This window comes from Apostichopus japonicus, chromosome 12, assembly GCF_037975245.1.
Source record: "Apostichopus japonicus isolate 1M-3 chromosome 12, ASM3797524v1, whole genome shotgun sequence".
Classification (NCBI taxonomy): domain Eukaryota; kingdom Metazoa; phylum Echinodermata; class Holothuroidea; order Aspidochirotida; family Stichopodidae; genus Apostichopus; species Apostichopus japonicus.
The window spans coordinates 19,058,181-19,080,182 of record NC_092572.1 but is presented as its reverse complement, the minus strand read 5'-3'; the positions used below and the strand labels follow the sequence as shown (position 1 = coordinate 19,080,182).

General features: G+C 36.6%; 2 protein-coding genes across 4 annotated transcripts; one reads left to right on the top strand and one right to left on the bottom strand.

The window, feature by feature from the left end:
• Window positions 1-757: 757 nt before the first annotated feature.
• Window positions 758-8,128, bottom strand: LOC139977371 (kinesin-like protein KIF15). Its single transcript, XM_071986671.1, has 4 exons — window positions 8,122-8,128; window positions 7,035-7,065; window positions 5,213-5,390; window positions 758-1,085 (listed from the first exon to the last, which is right to left on the bottom strand). Exons 1-4 carry the CDS (start codon window positions 8,126-8,128, stop codon window positions 1,008-1,010), a joined length of 294 nt encoding a protein of 97 aa, XP_071842772.1. The 3' UTR covers window positions 758-1,007.
• Window positions 8,129-12,622: 4,494 nt separating this feature from the next.
• Window positions 12,623-20,478, top strand: LOC139977248 (uncharacterized). Of its 3 annotated transcripts, XM_071986515.1 has the most exons (6): window positions 12,623-12,805; window positions 14,931-15,117; window positions 16,613-16,768; window positions 17,040-17,132; window positions 18,047-18,139; window positions 19,151-20,478. In XM_071986515.1, exons 2-6 carry the CDS (start codon window positions 15,036-15,038, stop codon window positions 20,395-20,397), a joined length of 1,671 nt encoding a protein of 556 aa, XP_071842616.1. In that variant the 5' UTR covers window positions 12,623-12,805; window positions 14,931-15,035; the 3' UTR covers window positions 20,398-20,478. The 3 variants fall into 3 exon arrangements, with proteins under 3 accessions (XP_071842616.1, XP_071842615.1, XP_071842617.1); XM_071986514.1 differs by lacking the exon at window positions 12,623-12,805 and having other exon boundaries at window positions 14,698-15,117; XM_071986516.1 differs by lacking the exons at window positions 12,623-12,805; window positions 17,040-17,132 and having other exon boundaries at window positions 14,698-15,117.
• Window positions 20,479-22,002: the final 1,524 nt, after the last annotated feature.

Genomic DNA, 22,002 nt, shown 5'->3' with positions numbered 1-22,002 from the left:
AAATGATATTTGTAAATAACCAGGTCTTGGAGGTTAGTTGACTCTATGTAACAACTTGTGAGGCCTGCTATGAGATAGAGATAGATATAATAGCGGTTTCAAACGGTACTTGCAGTTTTTAAAATGATATATGTACACAACCAGGTCTAGGAGGTTAGTTGACTCTATGTAATAACTTGTGAGACCTGTTACTTGAGATGAAGATAGATCTAAACGTTTGAAGTGAATTTTGCAGCTTTTAAATTTGATATTTGTACACAACCAGGACTAGGAGGTTAGTTGACTCTATGTAATAACTTGTGAGACCTGTTACTTGAGATGAAGATAGATATGGGTTTGAAACGGTACTCACAGTTTTTTAAATGATATATGGGCACAACCAGGTCTTGGAGGTTAGTTAACTCTGTGTAATAACTTGTGAGACCTGCTATACTTGAGATATAAAGATAAATACAACAGTACTTTATTGCAGCTTTCTTATATACATTTGTTAACTTAAAATGTCAAGAATAAACCGTGAAACGTTTGGATATATTTGTGTACTTGTCTCCTATTTTCCCCTTTTTCGAGCGGGAATTGGCCCGGCAATTCGTACGTGTTACACGAGCTCGTACCCGCACTATACACGTGAAATGTACAACATGTGCATCTACGTAGTTATACAAGACTGTGACGTCAGGTGAGATCATTCTCGCTCGGGATCCTTACCGATGAACCGAACCGCTACGCGGGTTAGTATTTAGTGGCTTCCACGCTTCGAATGTTTGGGATGCACCACGCTAGCGTGCCTACTATTCAGCGTAGTGATACAGTTCACATCGCTACATGCAAACTGACGGAGTCATGTAAATGTATACAAAGCCGTTACTACATTAACTGCAGTACAATACTATTATGTGGGGTGAAGAGGGTGTCCAGCAATTGGTCAATAGTATTACCCCCTTGAAAATACAGAAGTAGTACGAAGCTCTGAATATTCAAAAATTCACCTCACTACATTACTAAGTCTATGCAAATATTGTTCCATTGTAGCCTTTGACACAGCTTTCTATTGTTCTCTTGCCAACAGCTGTAAATACTTCTTCCTACAGAAGAGGCAAAATTATATTTATTTACATATCAAGGAAGAAAACATTCTGAAGCTATAAAATGCAAAGCTCGCATAAATACATAAGAATCAATTAAAAGTAAAAATACAACACTGAATGATTGAACATGTAAAGTGGGACGTTTCTTTAACTTTCCATAAATCAAAACATCTTGCATTGAAAAGAACATTCCTGATATAAACAAGTACAGTACAACAATAAATGCATATAAATAGTTTCAGTTTAAACTGGTCTTTCACAGTAATATAAGGGCACTAAGGCTTAAAGACTGCACTATTTATACCAGTGTTGGAAAACCTTGTTCAATTTCCCGCGAACACACTTCCGATTTTCCGCCGGTGTTCGCGCAGCGAACACGCCGAGCACGCGTAGCGTGCGAGCATAAAGGCGTGGGGTCCAGGGGCCCGCCTAGGGCCCTGGTGGGGTCAAGGGGTGGAACCCCTTGTGGGGGTCCAGGGGGCAAAGACCCCGGAAAATTTTGGTATTTTTGCGTGTCTGGCGATAAAAAATTCGCAGTTGAGGATGCAAAATACTGACAACATTTTTTAATTTAAATTGTCACGAAGCTGTTGAATTTTTCAAATGACAAGTTAGAGTAGCTATATTACGTTATAAAATGAAAAGAGATTTAATCTGTCTTACAATCTTTAAAAAGTTTAACTTAAACAACTTACGATATTATGAAACAAACAGCGTTCGGCAAAGCCCCGTTTATAGACTGCCTAACAATGAATAGCACACACAATACGTACATCAGTTTACAACTGCAGTACGGTTTACCCCTATATACTACTTAAATACACGGTAGGATACTGTACATGTGCTGCGAATTTTCCCACGTACCTTACCAAACAACTACGCGCTCATCCCCTGTCTAACCTAACACCTGTTTGTTAACCTTTTTGGCAAGTTTCCAAGAAACGTTTTATGGAGTATTCCCCATGATACACGAGGTACAGTCAATACCTATACACGCAGCACATCGAGGCCCCACTAGCTATGGCCATCTTTATGAAAGTAAACCTTGTAATAAAACATGTTTTAGGCCACTTGGCATTATAAACTAAATGCTTAATATTATTTCCATGTTCTTGTAGAAAACGTCAAGTTCGCAAAATACAATTAGTTGTGTTTTTGTAGTTACGTGAGATCCGTAACCGACGAGGTGGTTAGGCTATTTGCTATGCACTTAACTATGGTAGGATATTATTTTTTTCCGTATTTTTGGAAATTCTAGAAAATACTTTCTTTTTCCCCCGCTTAACACCAGATGTGGTCTTACAGTTTTTCATAAATGGGTGCACTAGAGCCTTGTTTACATGACATTAGTTGCATTTAGCACGATATGCCAGTTTCGCGTAAATTTTTTGAAAGTGTTTTGCTGGATCTTTCAGAGTTTTTTCTCTGTCAAGTGAATACGTTGTGCATTGAGTATAACCTTATCGCGAATGCAAGAAAACGATGCGGGGATTTCTAGCAGACAAATGTTTTCTTTGCGGGATTACCATAGGCGTACGAGGCGGGGGGGGGGGGGGCAGGGGGGGCAGACTGCCCCCCAAATTTCCAGAGGACAAGAAATTCGGGCAAAAGTCCTGAAAAATTCGGGCAGCCTAAGAGGAGAAAAAAAAAAATATTTATATATATATATATATATATATATATATATATATAATTATATATATATATATATATAGATATATATATATATATATGTATGTATATATATATATATATATATATATATATATATATATATATAAATATATATATATAAATATATATATATATATATATATATATATATATATATATATATACATATATATATATATATAATTTTTTTTTTTTCTCCTCTCAGGCTGCCCGAATTTTTCAGGACTTTTGCCCGAATTTCTTGTCCTCTGGATATATATAAATATGCAGTAGCTTGCCCGAATCTTTTTCAAATTTTTGCCCGACAATTCCATGATTTTCTTTATTTATAAAATATTTCCGTGTAACACCACCGTAAGCGCAGTTCATCTGGGCTACCACGCTTTTTGCACGATCATTTTTTTCTAACTAGTCAATTGTATACCTGGACCAAGGGTGGCGGAACCGGGGGGCACAGGGGGAACGTGCCCCACTTTTCCTCAGGTTAAAAATGTACCTTTTTTTGAACACTTGGAAAGGGCCGTTTCCGGCCATCTGAGGGGTTTGTAAAACCAAAAATTTTATAGTACGCTCCGCGCCAACCGATGGTGGCGCTCCGCTCAGATAGTCGTGCATACAACTTTGCAAATCCTGGCTAAGCCCGTGACTTTTAATGAAAACTGTGGGTCATCCTCAAAGCTATTTCGAATGGAAAAAATTTGTTAAGATGTTAACAAGAAAAAAACTCTTAATTCGGAAGATTCCTACATTAGCAACTAGCATGATTTCACCGCATTTTGTCTCAAAAGAAAACTTGTTCTTTGTTTCCCAATTTGCGCATTGGATATTGCAGTGCTAGTATTCATATTTTCCTTTGGGGGGGGGGGGGGGCGTTGATGGAGTGATGTGTATACACAAATAAGATAATACAATACAAGATATAAAGGGTACTTAATATAAGGCTGTATCATTCCAATCGAATTTCTGCAAGTGCCCTCTGATGTCGGTGCCCCCCCCCCCCAGATTAAAAGTGCTTCCGCCGCCCTTGACCTGGACATCCCCGACATGAGTGTATATAAGAAACATTTTCTTTTTCATGGATGGTAGGGGAGGGGGAGTGCCTACAAGCCTAGAAGTACAGGTTTATCATATTCTTTGTTATATTTTATACTTTTTTGTGAGACAAATTGCAGTCTCACCCGACACAGCGACATTATCCCGCCTACGTGTCGTTGAACAATGTATGTTTTTTCTGGAGGTAGCTGAGTTCTGTGTTAAAATAATAAATAAGGTAACTAAATAGGAGCTTAAAAAATATACTGTCCCATTTTTCCCCTTCAAAGTGATGTTACCATTTTTTCTTCTTCTAATTTACTAAATTTTTGGGGAAGTGTAAATTTCTGAAACGTGAGATTATAAAATAAAGAATGTTTAGATGCAACTTGCAAGGCCTCAGAAGTGCCGTTTCCGGCAATCTGAGAGGCATTGTTTGCCAAAAATTTTGGGGTACGCTACGCGCCAACCGATGGTGGCGCTCTGCTTAGATAGTGTCACGGGAACTTTCGGGCACAAAAAGTTCTGCCCCCACAAACTCAAATGGTCCCGTACGCCTATTGGGATTACTGAGTCAGTTGAAGGGAATCCCGCACCTTAGAGGGAACACTGAATTGAAGTCAAATTCATACGAAAGAAAACGTTTACTAACTAACATACAATAAGTATAAAAAAATGTGGAATGGCAATATTGTTCAAAACATTTCCCGCGAGGCTGATTTATTACAGCAAGCTTCCCGCGCTGGGCCGTGTGTGTCCGTGTGACATTGCCCTTGTGAGTGGGTTGGGGACACATCATTACTCATTATAGGCTATTGTGACTAAAATTGCGAGCACACTCTCTGGACATTTTTCTTTTGTTTCTGAAACTTTTCTTCTGAAATTTTCCTTATTGTTTTTACAGATGTACTTTTTGCTCCTTCGTGTTTTGTTTTTTTCGTCCCGTTTTTTTCCCCGATTTTTTTTTTCTCCAGCCAGGCTGGATTTCCCGCGAGCATCGCGGATTTCCCGCCAACCTGGTTCGGAAGGTTCGCAAGGTTCTCCAGCCCTGATTTATACTACATAATGTATGTTTAATACTGATCAAATGGTAGATAAACTATAAGAAATAAACAGTCATAGGCAGTGATGCAGGGAGTCAACCAGCGAAAAAAACAAAAAACAAACAAAAGCAAGCATGAGCTACATTTTAAATTGTCTCTTTAACCATTTCACAAACATGTAGGATCTTTGCAACATTCATTCATAGCATATTTTTCCTCCTGCTACTAGAAAGCAATTGTTTGCTTTTAATGAATTTAAAGACTTTACACAACAAACTTTGCAAACATGTATATTCAGATTATTTGACAATATCATATGATGTTATTATTACTTCAAAATAGCCATCACACAATGAGCAGTAACACACAGTATACCTGAGTGGTGTCAGGATCGGCAACATGATCAAACGTAAAGACCTTCTTCTCTGCCTTTATCCGTAAAATGACAGTATCGGGCTTCTGAACATCTAGACATTGACCATAATTAACCAACCCTTCAGAGTCATCTGGAGGTCTGACTCTAAGGAAAACCTTTATGGAGTCTCCATCAGAACTGATAGACAAAAAAAAAAAAAAATACAATGGTACTATAAATTACATTTCTGCAGAATTTCTAACATGTCCAAAAAGAAGGTATCAACTTATGCAGCCTGGGCCTGATTTTAAGGAGTGTATTGTGATGCTATATAACGGTTAAATTATACCCTGACACAGAACGTCCCCCGTTTTTTAAGTTTTAGTTTATACATCCAGTACTGTTTTAGTTATATAATACCAATTATTATACAATTGTCAATTTATATGTAATGTTATATTCTTGTATTCACGAGGTATATTTGATTATGATTTGATAATGACCTTACCTAGGATATGTACAGTGACATATACCTGATGTACAGATGGTAATATGAACTAACAACATCCACGGTAATATAACCATTAACAATATTTGACTTAATATAACATTTATAATCAGACCTATAATTTGAGGAAATACTTGCAAACAATATCCCTGAAATATTAAACTTACATATAATGCAGATATCACTTAAAAGTGCTGTGGGTTCATTTGGTTGCCACACATGTTTGTACATTAAGAGATGTCTTAAAAATTTTATTTCACAACACAAGGTAGGATTAGTTTAAAAACATTAAATAGATGTGCATATCTTCTCGCAAATTTTCCCAGGAAAAATATTATAACTACTTACTGTACATGAATGTGTACTGTAAGAGAGTGTATACATAATTTTATTAGTGTTATCTATATTCATTAGGTAAGGTCATGCCTTCTGTTATGTCATCATTCGGTTGCATGGTATATTTGAGTATCAAAGGCTCATTTGCATTCTTGATCTGCGTAGCTTCAGTTGCTTGACGAATAATAGCATCGCCTCAACTATCTATCTTGTTCTGTATATGTCTGTACATGTGATAGTGTTACCTTGTGTTATCAGTGTAGTATGCATGAGGATTAAGAGATACCAAAGAGGGACGTTTAACTTTTATGGTTAATGGAGTTTTAAAAGTAAAAGTGTAATTGTAGACATTATTTGTTTTGCGTCTTTTGAGGTTTGCTAGTATTTTCTTGTCTTTATGTGATACTTTGTATATTTTGTACTGCTTACGATCAATGGATTCATTACGTGATATATTTTTGTAGGTTTATTGCAAATTAATATCTATTGTTTTAAGTTTTCACAGATGCACAATAGATGTTATTCATCCAGTCAAGGTCTTGGTATTTTTCTTGTCTATATCTCTCTCTCTACACAAATGGTGTATTTTCTTTCTACAAGAATATCCTGACCTGTAAGGTTCAATGGCAACCTGTTCAAATGATTTGGCGTCTGCATGTTACCACCTTTCAATATCAATTGGCTGTGCTCTCAATACAACCGAACAAGTATAACATTCCTGTGTCATTGACAATAGACTTTTATTTGAAAACTTTCAAAACCTGTAATATAGTGAAAAGCAGCAGAGAATGAATCAAGATGAACTTGATTTTAATAATAAAATAAAGTTACGACATAAAGAACCTGTTTCATTGCAAGAAGAGAAATTTACATCCTTGTAGGCAACCTTTTATCATAGACCATCATATCACTGTCCTAAAAGCTATATTATATTATTAAAGCCAAACTTTATTTGAACAGTTGAAAAACTAGTGACATCATGATACGTTAACACTCACTTTGTATCTGGCTCGTTGCTTCTGAGAGAATCTGGAATAACAAAAGACAAACATTTGCACATATAAATAGAATTTAGCCCACTATCACAATTCACAGTCAGCACAATCCTACAAGTTACAACGACTCATTAAATCACATAGCCCATGATATTTAAGCAAACATTTGCTCAAACATGTGGTCAATGGTAAGTGTAGGTGAGGGCATGTCACTCAGGTCTAAGCAAAATTAGGAAAATTGTCATCATTCCTTAACATTCGGTTAAGCCCTTATTGCATTGTGCATTTACCTTATAAGTTATATGCATAGGCTTATCATATCTTCATACATTTTGAGTCCCTACAATAGCAAAGGAATCACCCCTCATTTTCACCATAGTATTGACAGTAAGGAAACTTTAGGCAAGAGCCATCAGTACTGTACTAAAGTTAGGCTAGGTTAACTCAGTTACTTTTAGTAAGCTAAAGTTAGGTAGGCTAAGGCCCAACTTAACTAGCCTAGGTTATACTAAACAGGTAACTATACAACTACACATATAAACCTAGACATGATACAGTAGCCTAGGCTAACGATATAATTAGAGGTGAGACCATAACGTATGTTTAGCTTGAATTTATTGTTTTATGGGAAAGTTACATCGTCTTTTCGAAACTCTGGACATACAAAAATTAAAGAAAATAAAGGCATACCTGATTTACTTATTATAAAAACGTTGGATGCAACAGTGATTCATTGGCAGCTATTATTTTAACGTGTTCCTAACCCAGTTAAATTTATGTTTCAAATAAAGGCGCTCTGTCGATATTACGATATTTGCCAAACTAGATACGAATAATACGAAGAAGAGTAGCGCCATCTCTATAACTAGAACTGAATTTGTCTTTTGTTTGGAACGCCAACATGTACATTGTGGCTATAGAAATAGAGAAGGGCCCTTTAAAGTTCTTTGACTGTGGCAGAGATTTCACTTGGGCTAAATGAGAGTACTGTGCATAAAACATTACTTAGAGCAGGGTTTGAGTAACCTTGGTTTCAGATGCTCAGAGTGACAGAAATCTTCATACCCAAATTGAAATGTGACCCTTTAACCTTCCATCGTATTTAGTATTAACTTAAAATCTCGAAAGTCACGTGGTCAGTGGAGATGACGGTCGAATATAATTTATGGGGAAGGTGTCTTGGTAAGTAAGACTAATGGACTGCAAACTGGTTTCTGAAGTACGATAGTCAATATAGGAGCTGTTTAGCCTCCTTGTTCAGGGGCGTATCCAGGATTTTCTAACCCGGGGGGGGGGGCGCGAATTACTAACTAAACGGAGCGCCACCATCGGTTGGCGCGCAGCGGGCTTGAAAATGACCAACCAGATGAACACTTTTTGCCTGAGAACCAAGTATTTCCCAATAGTTTTTTATCATCCATAACCTTTTTTAAGATTATCACCAGTCACAAATCATGTTCGACCTCATCGCATGTCCTGTGGGTCATTGCTTTTGTAGGTGATTCTACGTCGCGGCCCACAATATCCGTCAGCCCTACTTTTGAAGGTTTTAAGCCCATTATTTGTTCAGAATTTGAAAATTCACATTTCTCGTGAATAAACTCACTTCAAAACAAACCCATAATGTTGTACAAAATTTCATCTGTAGACAACCAATATAGAAAAACCTTATTCTACCCAAACAGACCGGTCAAAATTGCACGAGTAGAGAAGTGTGATGAAGAATGTTGGTGAGAAATTTTCGAAAATTCAGACAGTTACATTATTGGTGTACAAATATTAAAACGTTTTAATACCTCTTATAACGGCTATAATAAAACTTGGTTGAAGGAAATGAAAAAATAGCAGATATTTCCTTCAACCGAACACTACACTCATAGGCGTAGGAGGCGGGGGGGGGGGGGGTGCAGCCCCTAATTCGTTATTACTAATGTAAAGAGAGTTTTGACATAATTGGACCTGCATACTTTTTCTCCATCTACATAAGACATTTCGTTGTTTACATTAGCATCCCGCGGTATACTGCACAACTTCCACGGACCGTATGGTACATGATGGCATGCGATGTTATAATCGATGCTTGCTGATATGATATTGACATAAACATGTTGAACGCGCGCGAAGCGCGCAAAGCGCGCGAAAATTTTTGGTTATATTTTTTCGGGCAAGTCGGACAGTTTTAAGGCTTTTCATCCTGGAACGCCATTTTCATGCTCACTGATATGATGTGATATCTGCTGTTTGCTTTACAAATTCGAACAGGCACCTAGCGAGGAATTTGCCAACGGAGGGGCGATGCCTGTAGGCAAATTATCTAAGCGTAGCGCCACCATAAGTTGGCGCGAAGCGTACAAGCAAATTTTGGTCGAAAATGCCTCCCAGATGGCTGGAAATGACACTTCCCAGGCCTTGTAAGTTGTATCTAAGCACTTTCTATTGTGAAATTACTAGCGATATCATAAAAAATATGCTGAAGGGAGGGGGGGGGCGGTCGCCCCCTTCCCGAATTGCGTCATGTTCCCCGACGACACGGTCGAGTTCGAGACCAGCCATAGTTGGTTTCATAGCACAATTCTACAATTGTTTAAGGCGTATATACACACACACACGCGTTATGATAGACCATATATAGTATATATATTGATCATGAGTGAGAGAGGAAAAATGGAAACGTCAAAAATGGAGTTGTCGTTGTAAGGGTTAGGGTGAGGTACACGCCACTTCCGAAATCCTTGATCCGTCACTGGCTACCCTGTGTATATAATAGGGATCAGCGCCGTAATGATGTCGCAGTTCCTCTTTCTCTTCCCGGTGTCTTGGCGTTTTTCTTTTACTCCCTCCTTTTCTCTCTTTCTTCTTTTTCTTTTCCCTTCCTTCCTCTCCTCCTCCTCTTTTTCCCCCTCTTTTTTGTCTTCTCTTTTTTTCTCTCCTCTTTTTCTTACCCGGGGGCGCGCGTCCCCAACGCCCCCTGGATACGCGCCTGTTGTTGGACTGTCCGGCCTCCAAGTTGAACTGTTCAGCCTGATGAGTTATGGCGCCATATATGGTCAGAGGTCACAGGTCATTAAAACCATAGGCGTACGAGGCGGGGGGGGGGGCATTGGGCAGACTGCCCCCAAATTTCCAGAGGACAAGAAATTCGGGCAAAAGTCCTAAAAAATTCGGGCAGCCTAAGAGGAGCAAAAAAAATATATATATATATATATATATATATTTTTAGGCTGCCCGAATTTTCAGGACTTTTGCCCGAATTTCTTGTCCTCTGGAAATATATGCAGTAGCTTGCCCGAATCTTTTTCAAATTTTTGCCCGACAATTCCATGATTTTCTTCATTTAGCATCACGATGCCCGAATATTTCCGTGTAACACCACCGTAAGCGCAGTTCATCTGGGCTTCCACGCTTTTTGCACGATCATTTTTTTCTAACTGGTCAATTGTATACCTGGACCAAGGGCGGCGGAACCGGGGGGCACAGGGGGTACAGGGGGCACGTGCCCCGCCACTTTTCCTCAGGTTAAATGGTGGGGAGTTTGTGCTTCATGGCAAAGTTGCAAACAAATTCTGTTGTAGACACAATGCACGATTTGTCTCCAGAGTGCATATTGATCACAGGCAAGAATTTGACTGACGACTGCCCAAGGGTGCTGGCTCCCTGATGCAAAATATTCATCATCCCCTGCCAATTCGGTGTTGCCCCTTTGAAGCCAAGGGAGACTTCCCACAGAATATCGATCCGCTTGTCACAGTCAAGATATCTCGGTAGGTCCTCGAAGACTACCTGGATCCAATTCGACACATTCTTCAGGTAAATATATCGAAAATACCCCCTCAACCTGTTAGATAACGGCCCACTGTCATTTTTAATGGTCACAATGTGTTCTTTGCCCCTAAATACCTATGGATAGACAACAAGATCATAAAATTTGAGTTGATATTTACATAGTTATGATCATTAAGAGGTTTCGGCGGCCATCTTGGACGCCATCTTGAAAAAAACTTTTCCGGGGGTCCTACTTTGGTTAACTTTTAGTATGTTATAAAGTACGCTAAACCCTACCAGAATCAGTGTAGAAACCTTTTGTAGCAATTTTTGGGGGGTTGAGGGGGTATTTTCCATATGTCGACCCGACTATATACCCAAACCGATCGGAAATAAAAAAAATCCCTCCCAGACATATATTCCCCCAAAACATGAGAAATCATGTTCCCGTCAACCAGCCTTCGTATCTAAATTATAATTAATTGAAATGAATGCCAGAATAGTTACTCTATGCAGCTTATCAGATGTAGGTTGGGAGAACTGTCCGCAATGATGTCATTTAACAACACTAATTGATCTAATTTCAAATCATTGAATGGTAAATTTTTTGATTCTATATAACTTGGACATAGTCAGAAAGTTAGGATTATCAGTTTCCAAAATGGCGGAAGTCACTTAAAGATTATTTTTTCCCCCAATCACCATATTCTTATTTCTATGTATTATCATTGTGTTAAGAGAAAGTTAAGGATCCAAAACCACTTTGCTTGACTTTGTTGAATATCAATATGAGATATTCAGCTAAACAATTGTAACTAAGCTAAAACGAACTGTAGAACAAGGCCTTTGGTCAAGCTGACCTTAGCAAAAATCCTTTTGTTGCTGGCTTTTTTCTCCCAAATTCGGTATGAAATCACTGAAGATCAATAACAGTGCTTGATAGCAGAAAAATTAATTAAAAATCACTGGAACGTTCGAAATGTCAGGGTTATAATACGTGATAGTCCCAACACAAACTTTAGTGGAACTCGACTGTTAGTACAGGCAGAAAGAACCAACTAATTGTAGGTTTGAATTGAAAAGCTTTCCATATGTGAAGAAATAAAAATGATCGATATGCTTATAACTTTGTAGACAATTCCTTGATTTGATTATATTATTAATTGTTGTCATAGAAACATAAATATAATACTTCGTTCAAATGTCAGTGCATGCAGAAAACTTTTTCAGGATTACAAAATGTCAATAATAGTTGGGATTTTTAAGTATCCATTTTGCTTTTTAAAGACTGTGAACCATATTTATTTTTAATGATTCTATTGCTTTTTACTTTTAAAAGTGTTCGTTTATGCACTTGTTAGGTAGTTATTTACTCGCATAACCTTGTTAGAGACATAACTATATGACTAATTTATATTGTCGATATGTCTAAAAACGCACAAATTTGACTTCGTAACGTCTAGACAAATATTATCTTTATACATATACATACATACATACATACATACATACACACACACACACATACACACATACATACACACGTACATACACTTTTTAACTCGTTATTCAACCTTCTATCACAAAATTTCGGAAGTGTAGGAAAAAATAAATAAAGTTAAATAACTAGCACAGACGTAACTTGGCGTATAGTTTTGACGTATAGCGAAATCGATATAGTTTCCTAGGCTATAGTTTGGTTCTATTATTGATTTCGTAAGGGATTGATTTGAATGGATTTCTCGCTTTGATTATTTTTATTTTATTTTAAGACAGTGCTCTCTGTGATAATCGAGTTGTCCAGCAACTGAGTAATGATCGTTTGTAGCTGCCAGAATTTTTCAAAACTTACAAATTTGAGAATCACATTTGCGTTTCCATGTGTTCAATTTGCTTAGTAAAGGATGTGCTCTATGCTAAATGTTTAAAGGAAATATGACTCTTCTGTTTCTTGAGGGACAAAACTGTTAGTTTACGCACTGCACATCGTGGAAGTCTGTCCGTTTGCACGGGTGAGTTGTAAATCTTTCAAAACGATGCACTAAAAGTTCTCCTCCGTATTCCAAGGGACATATATCGTGGGTTTGGTTATACTAAGACATATTTAAAGACTTCAACCGACACTCAAAATTATAGACCCCCTGAATTTGTTTGAAATTCAATCTTTAAAGTTTTTTAATTTATGGCGATGGTTAATACATTTTAGATTAATTAGTTAATTAGTTAATCATTGCACATTATATTAACACTTACAGGTAACAACTGATATTCTGCCGCATTCTTAATTTTCTCTATACGTAATATGCCTACATCAATAATTTAATAAAATGGTGCTTAGACTTCTCTGTGACCTTCCCATAACCTGTTCGAAAGATTAATTCCAACCACTAACTACACACTTTTGTAGTATATATATATATATATATATATATATATATATATATATATATATATATATATATATATATATATATATATCAATGTACCACAACACATTTACATGGCCCCACAACGTTTTTTTTTTAAATTTTATTTGATTGGTCAATAGCGGTTGTGTGATCCCTTCAAATTATTTTTTTTTTAAAGGAAACGGATTAGATCAGGTGTCTTGCAGAAGGTTAACACAATCGTGGAACTATGTAAAATATTGTAGCTAAGGAGAGATAGGTCACTGAGACAGTTTCAAGGATAAAGATGATCATCCAACAAAATACTCGTCTCATTTATCTGACAATGTTTCTTCTGTGAATCAAATGTTCAAATGGAACACTTGGCAAATTGCCAAGTTAACTTTCAAGGAATGTAGAGGTTTATTTTGCACAGAGTTAGTAACATTGCTTGGCTTTATCCAAGCCACTTAGTTACATGTTTATAAATAAACTGAATAGCATTCGTCGTTCTTCGAAAAGAATCTGTGTGATTATCATCATTCAGAACTCTCTGGTCGCCAGCTGACGTTGATTGCAGAGTACGTGAAATTGCTGGAATTTTTTTGAATTTGTAGCTAAGTGACCACCCCATTCTTATAGTAAGTTTTGTCGATCGCGATGATATGAAATTTGCAAATTTTTGTGATATTTTGCAAATGCATCTGGCGACACCAGAATGGATGATGTCATTCGGTCAATACCTTCTTTTATTTCTCTATAGTTTATCAATCATTTCTCCAAATATAGACATAATATTTCTGCAAATTGAGACACATTTTTATTAAATTCTAAGGCCAGACTTTTGACAGCTATAAGCATACATTCCAAATGTACCAGGTTTCAAGGATAACTCAACACAAATTTTATAATAGCCAAAGTAAAGGTTTGGACAGTATTTCCCGGATGACATCACTGTGAGTGATCCAACTTCCTGGACTGATTATATAGTTGAAGATTTGGCCTGTCAAGCATAGGTCATATTCAAATAACCAACATTTATAATTAGGGGCAATATATCGAAGTAAGGTTTTCAACTACAGCAGTGTGCAATATTTTTCTCTTTTTAATGTAACTTTCGCATTGTTTCAATAAAGCTAGTTAATGACAACTTTATACAAACAGGTGTATAGCATGCGCTCCTGTTAATACCCATTAGCAATGTAGCTGAAGTGTTCCACTGATTAATTTGTACATCATTTCTGCTGCCACTTTATCGGTGGACTGAACGTTTTGTATTTCTTCACCCGATACACACAGAGAACACAGTTACTACTGTAATTTTAAAAGTTTTGTACCACAGCAAAAACAGGATCGAGCTATAAATCGGTAGCATATGCTATTAGGATTTCAGTAAGAACTGAGGATATGTGTAGTTCCAACAAATCAAGTTTTTGGGATTTGTTGGGATTACACATATCCTCGGTTCTTACTGTAATCCTTATAGTACATGCTACCGATTAATCAGATTTGTCAGCACGATCCAGTTTTAACTGTGGTACAAAACTTTCAGATTTACAGTAGTTTCTGTATTCTCTGTGTGAATCGGCTGATTTCTTGTATCTGTCTCCGGTATGGAATGTGCTTGCCACTCTAGCCAATTGAACACGAGTTTTGCAAATTTAGTTGCCGTGTTTTCTCCTCAGTTAGTTATATCGGTAGCAATGTTGCCTCGTAAGTATGATGATGTAACGTTTGGCTTCATCTCTAGATTCAGCGAACTGACATGAACATATAGCATCTCAAGCTCGTCCAAAGAAGATATTCAACTGAAAGTTTTCAAACATTCTTTAAAAGTTAAAAGCTATCGCCGAAGATGGAACACACCATGACCTTACTACGACTCCTGACGATTATTGTGGTACTGGAGGGATGGAAGCCATCAAAAGCAACCTTGGGTAAGTGTCTAACATATAATCTCCTTTATTTACTTCATTAATTTCTATAACACAGGATGGACATTAAGGAAGAAAGCAGGACTTTATTTCAAGTAGACTCCGATCTCTGTTATCGATATGACAACTGATCCATTTGTTTTTTACATGTGCTAACGCCATCAATAAAACTTACTTACGCAGGGGGAAGGAGCAGGGGGGGGCACGTACCCCCATTTTCTCCAAAATAGCAATTGTACCTTACTGTCAAATACAATGTGCTCCTTTGATGAAGAACTCTCCTTTGGATATCTTATAAAGCCTTCATTAATTTTAATATTTTATCTTAACTATTAATTTTTAGTCTGTACATGCTATTTTTAAAATGGTATCCAATATTTTTTTGTAGCACGGTTGACAATAAACTATCTCAATAAACAATAAAATCAATGTTGCAGCGCACCATAATAGTATTGATAGCATACTAACACATCATATATATTTAAGTAATGTTACCGGTGTGTATGGGTTTATAGCATAACGAGTGATGGTTGTGGAATGAAAAGTTGCCTCTGATGTTGCGCCCCACCCCACACTTTTTGGAAGCTTCCTACCCCCTGTACTCACGACACCACGTGTTCCGAATAGGTTCCGGTAAGCGTTTAAGCTTAGTTACCACTAGTCTTGTCGGTGCAAAGTAATAATTCTACAATTTGGTGTTAAAAAATCAAATAAGAAATGCAATGGATACTAGAAGGTGTCATTCGTCGAGGAAAGCTATTAGGAACTCTTCCGATAGAATTAGAGACCTCCAACAACAACAACGTAGAAGCATGTACCGCCCGATAACCTTTGCCGTTACATACCCACATGTCGCTGATCGCCCGATGGCACAATGGCCACTGTCTACAATTAACAAAGCAACATATCACCTTGCAACCTCTAATCCGGGTACAGCATGTTATAAGCAGCAAAGATAAAATGAAGGTCACATAACACAACAGGAATCTCTATTACAAGAAAGTCGAAGGACCTATCTACAGTTATCTATGTTTTCTTCGTTGTACCATGCACAACTCCGGGCAAAGATTTGTGTCCAATAGAAGACAACAGATGTCAATCCATATGTCATTGCCACTTGCTAAAATTAAAATCTCGTGGAGCTGAGATGAGTGATATGACTTATAGTGAAAGGAATATTTAAAGCTTGCACTGCTTAACCATAAAGTATATATGTTCAAACGTCCACCATATACTGCACACATGTGCTGGATGTCTTATACAGATTGCTCTTAATTACTCTGCAATTCTCTAGAACAAAGACGTGTCTTAAAATACTATCTCAAATTTCTTCTTTTCACTATTTTTTTTGGGAATCAGTGGCTCCAAGTCCAGAGCCTCTAAAATAACGTTAATTAAGGCAGAGAACGTTAATTAAGCAAAGAAAATTACTTAATTAAGCAAATAACGTTAATTAATTTAGTAAAGAAGTTTCTATCAAAATGTTTATTTTGTGCAGCTCCAGATGGTGATGAGGATACGTCACTGTGTTACGTCATTGATAACGTAGATGAAAAGACCAAGACTGCTAAACAAGTCCCATGTGCTGAGATCGAATCACATACGTTTTCTCCAGTCTACAAATTTGATGATTACAGTCAATTCTCGTTATCAGGTAATCGATGGGCTCTTTATGCTGGACGTATACTTAATTGCTTGAAGGTTAATACATGTCTTTCAGAAGACATATTATCACAACAGAATGTAAGTTTAATGTAGTCATCTTACAACTGAAGTAATCCATGAGACGTTATATCATCTTTAATTAAAAAAAAACTCCAACTGGATTCGAGCCCGGACCATAAGGGATTAAACTGTCTCAAAACCGTTTTATTTGCGATTCATTTCTTGATTTTATGATTTGAACTCCTTTTTCTCATTACTAGCTCTATACAACCAAATGCAGACGCACAGTACGAACGGCGCGGTCTTTGAAGAAGATAGTATGGCTTCATGTCCTGAAACACAGCATGACTATGGTTTGTAATTGTGTGTCGTGTATGCGACTGTTTGGTTACTCCAGTGGGTCACATACACTATATTCCATAACTATCTCTAACCAGAATGCAAAATGCATTGATGTGTCGATGACCTCAATGCACTAGACTTCTGCTTGTTAGTATAACCAGAACTATTGTAGTTACAATTACACTATGGCATGATAAAGACAGGTCAGTCTACTGTACGTGGCTATACACACCCCCACCAAAAACAATAGGGGTATTGTACTCCAATGTTATGAATCCACACACCAAGTTTTAGAGGTACCCACGATTTCCATCGTTAGATATCATGTGAAAGGGTTTTCAGAGTTTGACCTCTGGTGACCTATAGGAGATTTGACCTTACAAGCAATATGATTCTTGTACTCAATATGGCAACCCATATTCCATGTATGAAGAGTATCCATGATTTCTACCATGAGAAATCATGTTTTCAAGGTTTTCAGGCCTTAACAAATGATTTAAAAGTACTCGCTATTTGGTGACCGCGACTAAAAATCTACTCGCCAAATGTCACTCGCCAGTAGGCCTGTGATTGTTGTTCAAGTCTCCAAGGTACAGATCTGCAACATAAATACTTTCTAGAAACAAAGGTTAAGCAGTTAGTGGTACGACCGATAAATAAATATATATATATATATATATATTAAATTAAAAAAGGTCAACACACCAGAAAAATACCACTTCACGACCGGTTATGTTCTTTTGGAACTCACCAGACAAATTGAAGATATTAATATTGGAAATATTAAACTTAGTGAAACATTCCAGTATCCAACTGGATTCTAACTCGGACCATATGGGATTAAACTGACGCAAAACTGATTTATTTGTGTTTAATTTCATGAATTTAAGATTTTATGATTTGAGCTCCTTTTTCTCATTACTAGCTCTATACAACCAACTGCAGACGCACAGTACGAACGTCGCGGTCTTTGAAGAAGATAGTATGGCTTCATGTCTTGAAACACAGCATGACTATGGTTTGTAATTGTATGTGTCGTGTATGCGACTGTTTGGTTACTCCAGTGGATCACATACACTATATTCTATAACTACCTCTAAGAATTGCTTTTCGTAGCGTTCATTTGCAGCATGATTTTCGAAATATTTTCCTTACTCTCTATCTTTTGTGCACAGAGTCCATTTCTATATTTTCAAATACACTTTGAACATATTTCCTGCTAGAAGTATTCTTGGCATTCTGTCATTTATTCATTGATGAGTTTGCGACAACTTTGATATAGCGATAGAGTATCTCCTTAACTGGGATTACCCTTATTATAAGATTCTATGTGCGTGAAAATCAATATTTTAACATCTGTCGACTTACGAGTTCAACATAAGCTTACCCTTAAAACTGTCAACGTACAATATTTGTCACAAAATTACAAGAGCTAAGACCAACATATATATTTCATGATCATATTTAATTATTAATCACTGAATAGTTGCGGTTTCAACAAGCTTGATATGTGTTGATATGTGTTGATTCCTGCTTTTTAAAACTTTTTAACTGTTACAATTTAAAAATAAAAATTATAATAATAAGTGGAAGTCAAATTGATAATTTTGTTCATAAAATTACAATTGAAATAGTTATTTGGAAGAGCGAAAAGTTCTAAGAAAAGAAAACTAAGAAATTCTGGAATTTGTCACTGTTTCGTTGAAACAAATTCTGAACTGGAATACTGGACTTTTTGGTATGGAACACACAGAGTATAACTTTTCTCGGGACGTTTAGAACTGATTTTGTGGTTTATTCTCTTTAATCCTAGTCCCAGGTCCCACTGTCCTTCAAAGTCTTTGTAATTAATCTCCACAGCATCCACAACATGCCCACTCTCAGATTGGACGGGCCCTCGCCCAGTGCCCATAGCCTTAAGCAATGCATTTTTCTTTTATATCGCATAACTGCATAATCATTGATTGCAGGGACTTCGACCTGTTGATTTTTGACATTTTTCCTGTTTATTTGATTTACTTTATCATAGGTCACTACGAAGTACAGTATGCATTCACATTTTTACCGATTTACTGTGGTAAAAAAAGAACAGTTCATCGGGTTTCTATACTGACAAACTCATCATCTTCTTGTGCATCTGTTAAACTGTCTTTTCCGCTTCCTAATAACATAAGTGATATCAACATTACACTATCACCCGGGTCAGGCCAATCAGTTCTCATTCCGGAGGCATACCCTGAAATCGATCCATGGAATCGCGATCCATACGGCGAAATTACTAATACGACGATCGTTATATCTGCCATCGGTAAGGTACATGCGTACGTTTTATCTGAGTGTCAAAAAGGTAATCAAGCGTCTGCGTTCCGCCTATTAGATGTGGACGATATTGGTAATAACTACTGGGTAATGTCTTACCACATCTATCGGAAACATATGATGCTTGCTATTGTTTCTATCTACGACAACACATCTATTCAAATCCACTTGAATACATCAATCGCCCCGGAACTGTATCCTAACAATATAACTATTCTTCTGAATAAGTTTCAAACGTACACTCTGGCTTTGGAGTTTGACCCGACTGGTGTCCAGTTGACATCCAACAAGCCGATTTCTGTTTTCAGTGGACACACGAAAGCTAGTATACCAGCAACAGTGAACACGGACCCTATTGCAGAGTGTCTAAAGCCCGTAGAAGACTGGGGTAGAGTTTTTTCGTTAACTCAGCTGGTTGACCCCGAATTAGCAGGTGGTTATATTGTTAGGATTCTGTCGAGTTCTACGAACAACATTATTACGTGGAAATTCGGCGGTAATCACAATGAAACAACTCTCGCAGCCGGGGAATTCTTGGAAGTATTGGTGGACGGAAATGTGACCCATCCACTGGAGATAGTCGCATCAAATAAAGTTTTGGTTGTTCAATTTACCCTGATGAATGACAACACAAGTCCTGTAATGCTGCAAGTACCGAGTCAAGAACATCATCGTATTAGCAATGAGATCTTGTTCCCAGTTTTTGATATGACTCAGGACACAAATACTACAACTTACCTCACTGTGTGGCTACCACCAGAGGTCGATATATTGCAACTATCCCTTAATGAACGTGCTGTTTGGAAGTTTATTGATAAAGATTCTTCTGAATGGTCTATTTTTCAAACAATATTAGAAGTCGGCTTTAATCGTTTGGCTATCCAGGGAAATGGCAATGTTCATGCAATAGTCTATTCATATGGACAGAAACGAGCCTATGCTTACACTATAGCTTAAATACAAAATGGGCGAAATGAGGTTATAATGTTATTTCAATCAGTTCCGGAATTCATAATGATATATCATTATCATTATCATTATCACTATCACATCACTATCATTATCACTATTATTATTATGAGTATCATCATCATCGTTATTATTATTGATAATACTATTATTAGTGTTATTATTGTTATTATTGTTATCATTATAATTATTATAAATATTATAATTATTGTTGTTATTATTGTTATTATGGTTATTATTGTTATAATTATTATTATTATTATGATTATTATGATTATGATGATGATTATCATGATTGTTATGATTATTATGATTGTTATGATTATGATTATTGTGATAATGATTATTGTTATTATTATTATTATTGTTAATATTATTCTTCTTCTCCTTCTTCTTCTTCTTGTTATTCTTATTCTTATTAAAAAAATAAAAATCTGTCACTGGGTTTCTGTGCTTGCAATGGCTTCTAAACAACTTCGTTCACCATTGTTGCACTGCAGAGATGATGAATTAGGTGACTTTTACCTCCGTCAATGGATGAGTTAAATCACTTAAATCTGTATGTGTTTGTTAGTTAAAGCAGTATATAGTTAATTTTATTTATTTAGTATTGAGTTGCTGTTATAGGTTGACGTACCAATGACGTAATAGTCGCAACCACTTGTACCTTAAAATCTCGTTCTGCGTTAGTTTAACACCACTGCTCGTTGAAATTTCATAATGATGTTCATTGCGTGTATTTCGTTTGTAATTGGTTTTATTTGATGATAATATTGTTCCTAGGATGTGTAGATATTGTATATATATATTTTTTTAGATTTGTTATTATTGTTTAAATTCTTTTCTTTACAGACGGGCAACAAAGTCCGGTGACTATTCGTAGCCATTGCCCTTTAAATTATTGATGTTGATTTTGATCTGTATCTGGGTTTGTATAGTTGCATGTTTAAATAAATGGCGCCACCGAACAGCAGTGGTAAAATATAAAATATTACGTCTTTGCGTATTTTGTCCACGACACTTCCTTACATATTAAAAGTGCAATCATTAAATTTCGTCTCAATATCTTCTACAATAAGTGGAACAAACAAACCTAAATACTGTGTATTAATGTTCAAAGTGACCCTGGTGGTTCTTCGTTTCGTAAATATGTTCCCGTTGAAGAGAGGTAGGTTGTATTAGCTATGTTACGAGCACAAACGAAAGACAGAATAAGACATGTTTATATCAATAGAAATATTTATACTACTTATATCCGTAATTTGAGTCGAAACGCTCGAAATAAAGACCATTGTGTTGTATCTTACATAGCGTTAGAGATAAATTTTACGTTTTATTTCGGTATAATGGTGACCTTTTTTCATGGAAGTGCATTATACTACATAATATTGATAATAATAATCATAATAAAACGTAATACTTATATAGCGCCTCCCAGTAATCTCAAAGGCTGTACAATAAAAAATAAGTACAAAGGAACATAGTTAAACCAGGCTAAGAAGTATAGTTGACAGTTTAAGAACAGCTAAAAAGGTATGTCTTCAAATCTGTCTTAAAACGATTAAGGTTAGGTGTTCTACGGATGTTTGTTGG

What these genes read in the sequence shown, in the direction of transcription:
- LOC139977248 (XM_071986515.1), top strand. Translation starts at nt 15,036, where the DNA reads ATGGAACACACCATGACCTTACTACGACTCCTGACGATTATTGTGGTA. An exon ending in GCCATCAAAAGCAACCTTGG is followed by an intron (nt 15,118 to 16,612) that starts GTAAGTGTCTAA and finishes TATTTTGTGCAG; the next exon opens with CTCCAGATGGTGATGAGGAT. An exon ending in CAGTCAATTCTCGTTATCAG is followed by an intron (nt 16,769 to 17,039) that starts GTAATCGATGGG and finishes TCTCATTACTAG; the next exon opens with CTCTATACAACCAAATGCAG.
- LOC139977371 (XM_071986671.1), bottom strand. An exon ending in AGCAACGAGCCAGATACAAA is followed by an intron (nt 5,391 to 7,034) that starts GTGAGTGTTAAC and finishes TTTGTCTATCAG; the next exon opens with TTCTGATGGAGACTCCATAA. An exon ending in CCGATCCTGACACCACTCAG is followed by an intron (nt 1,086 to 5,212) that starts GTATACTGTGTG and finishes CCTCTTCTGTAG; the next exon opens with GAAGAAGTATTTACAGCTGT.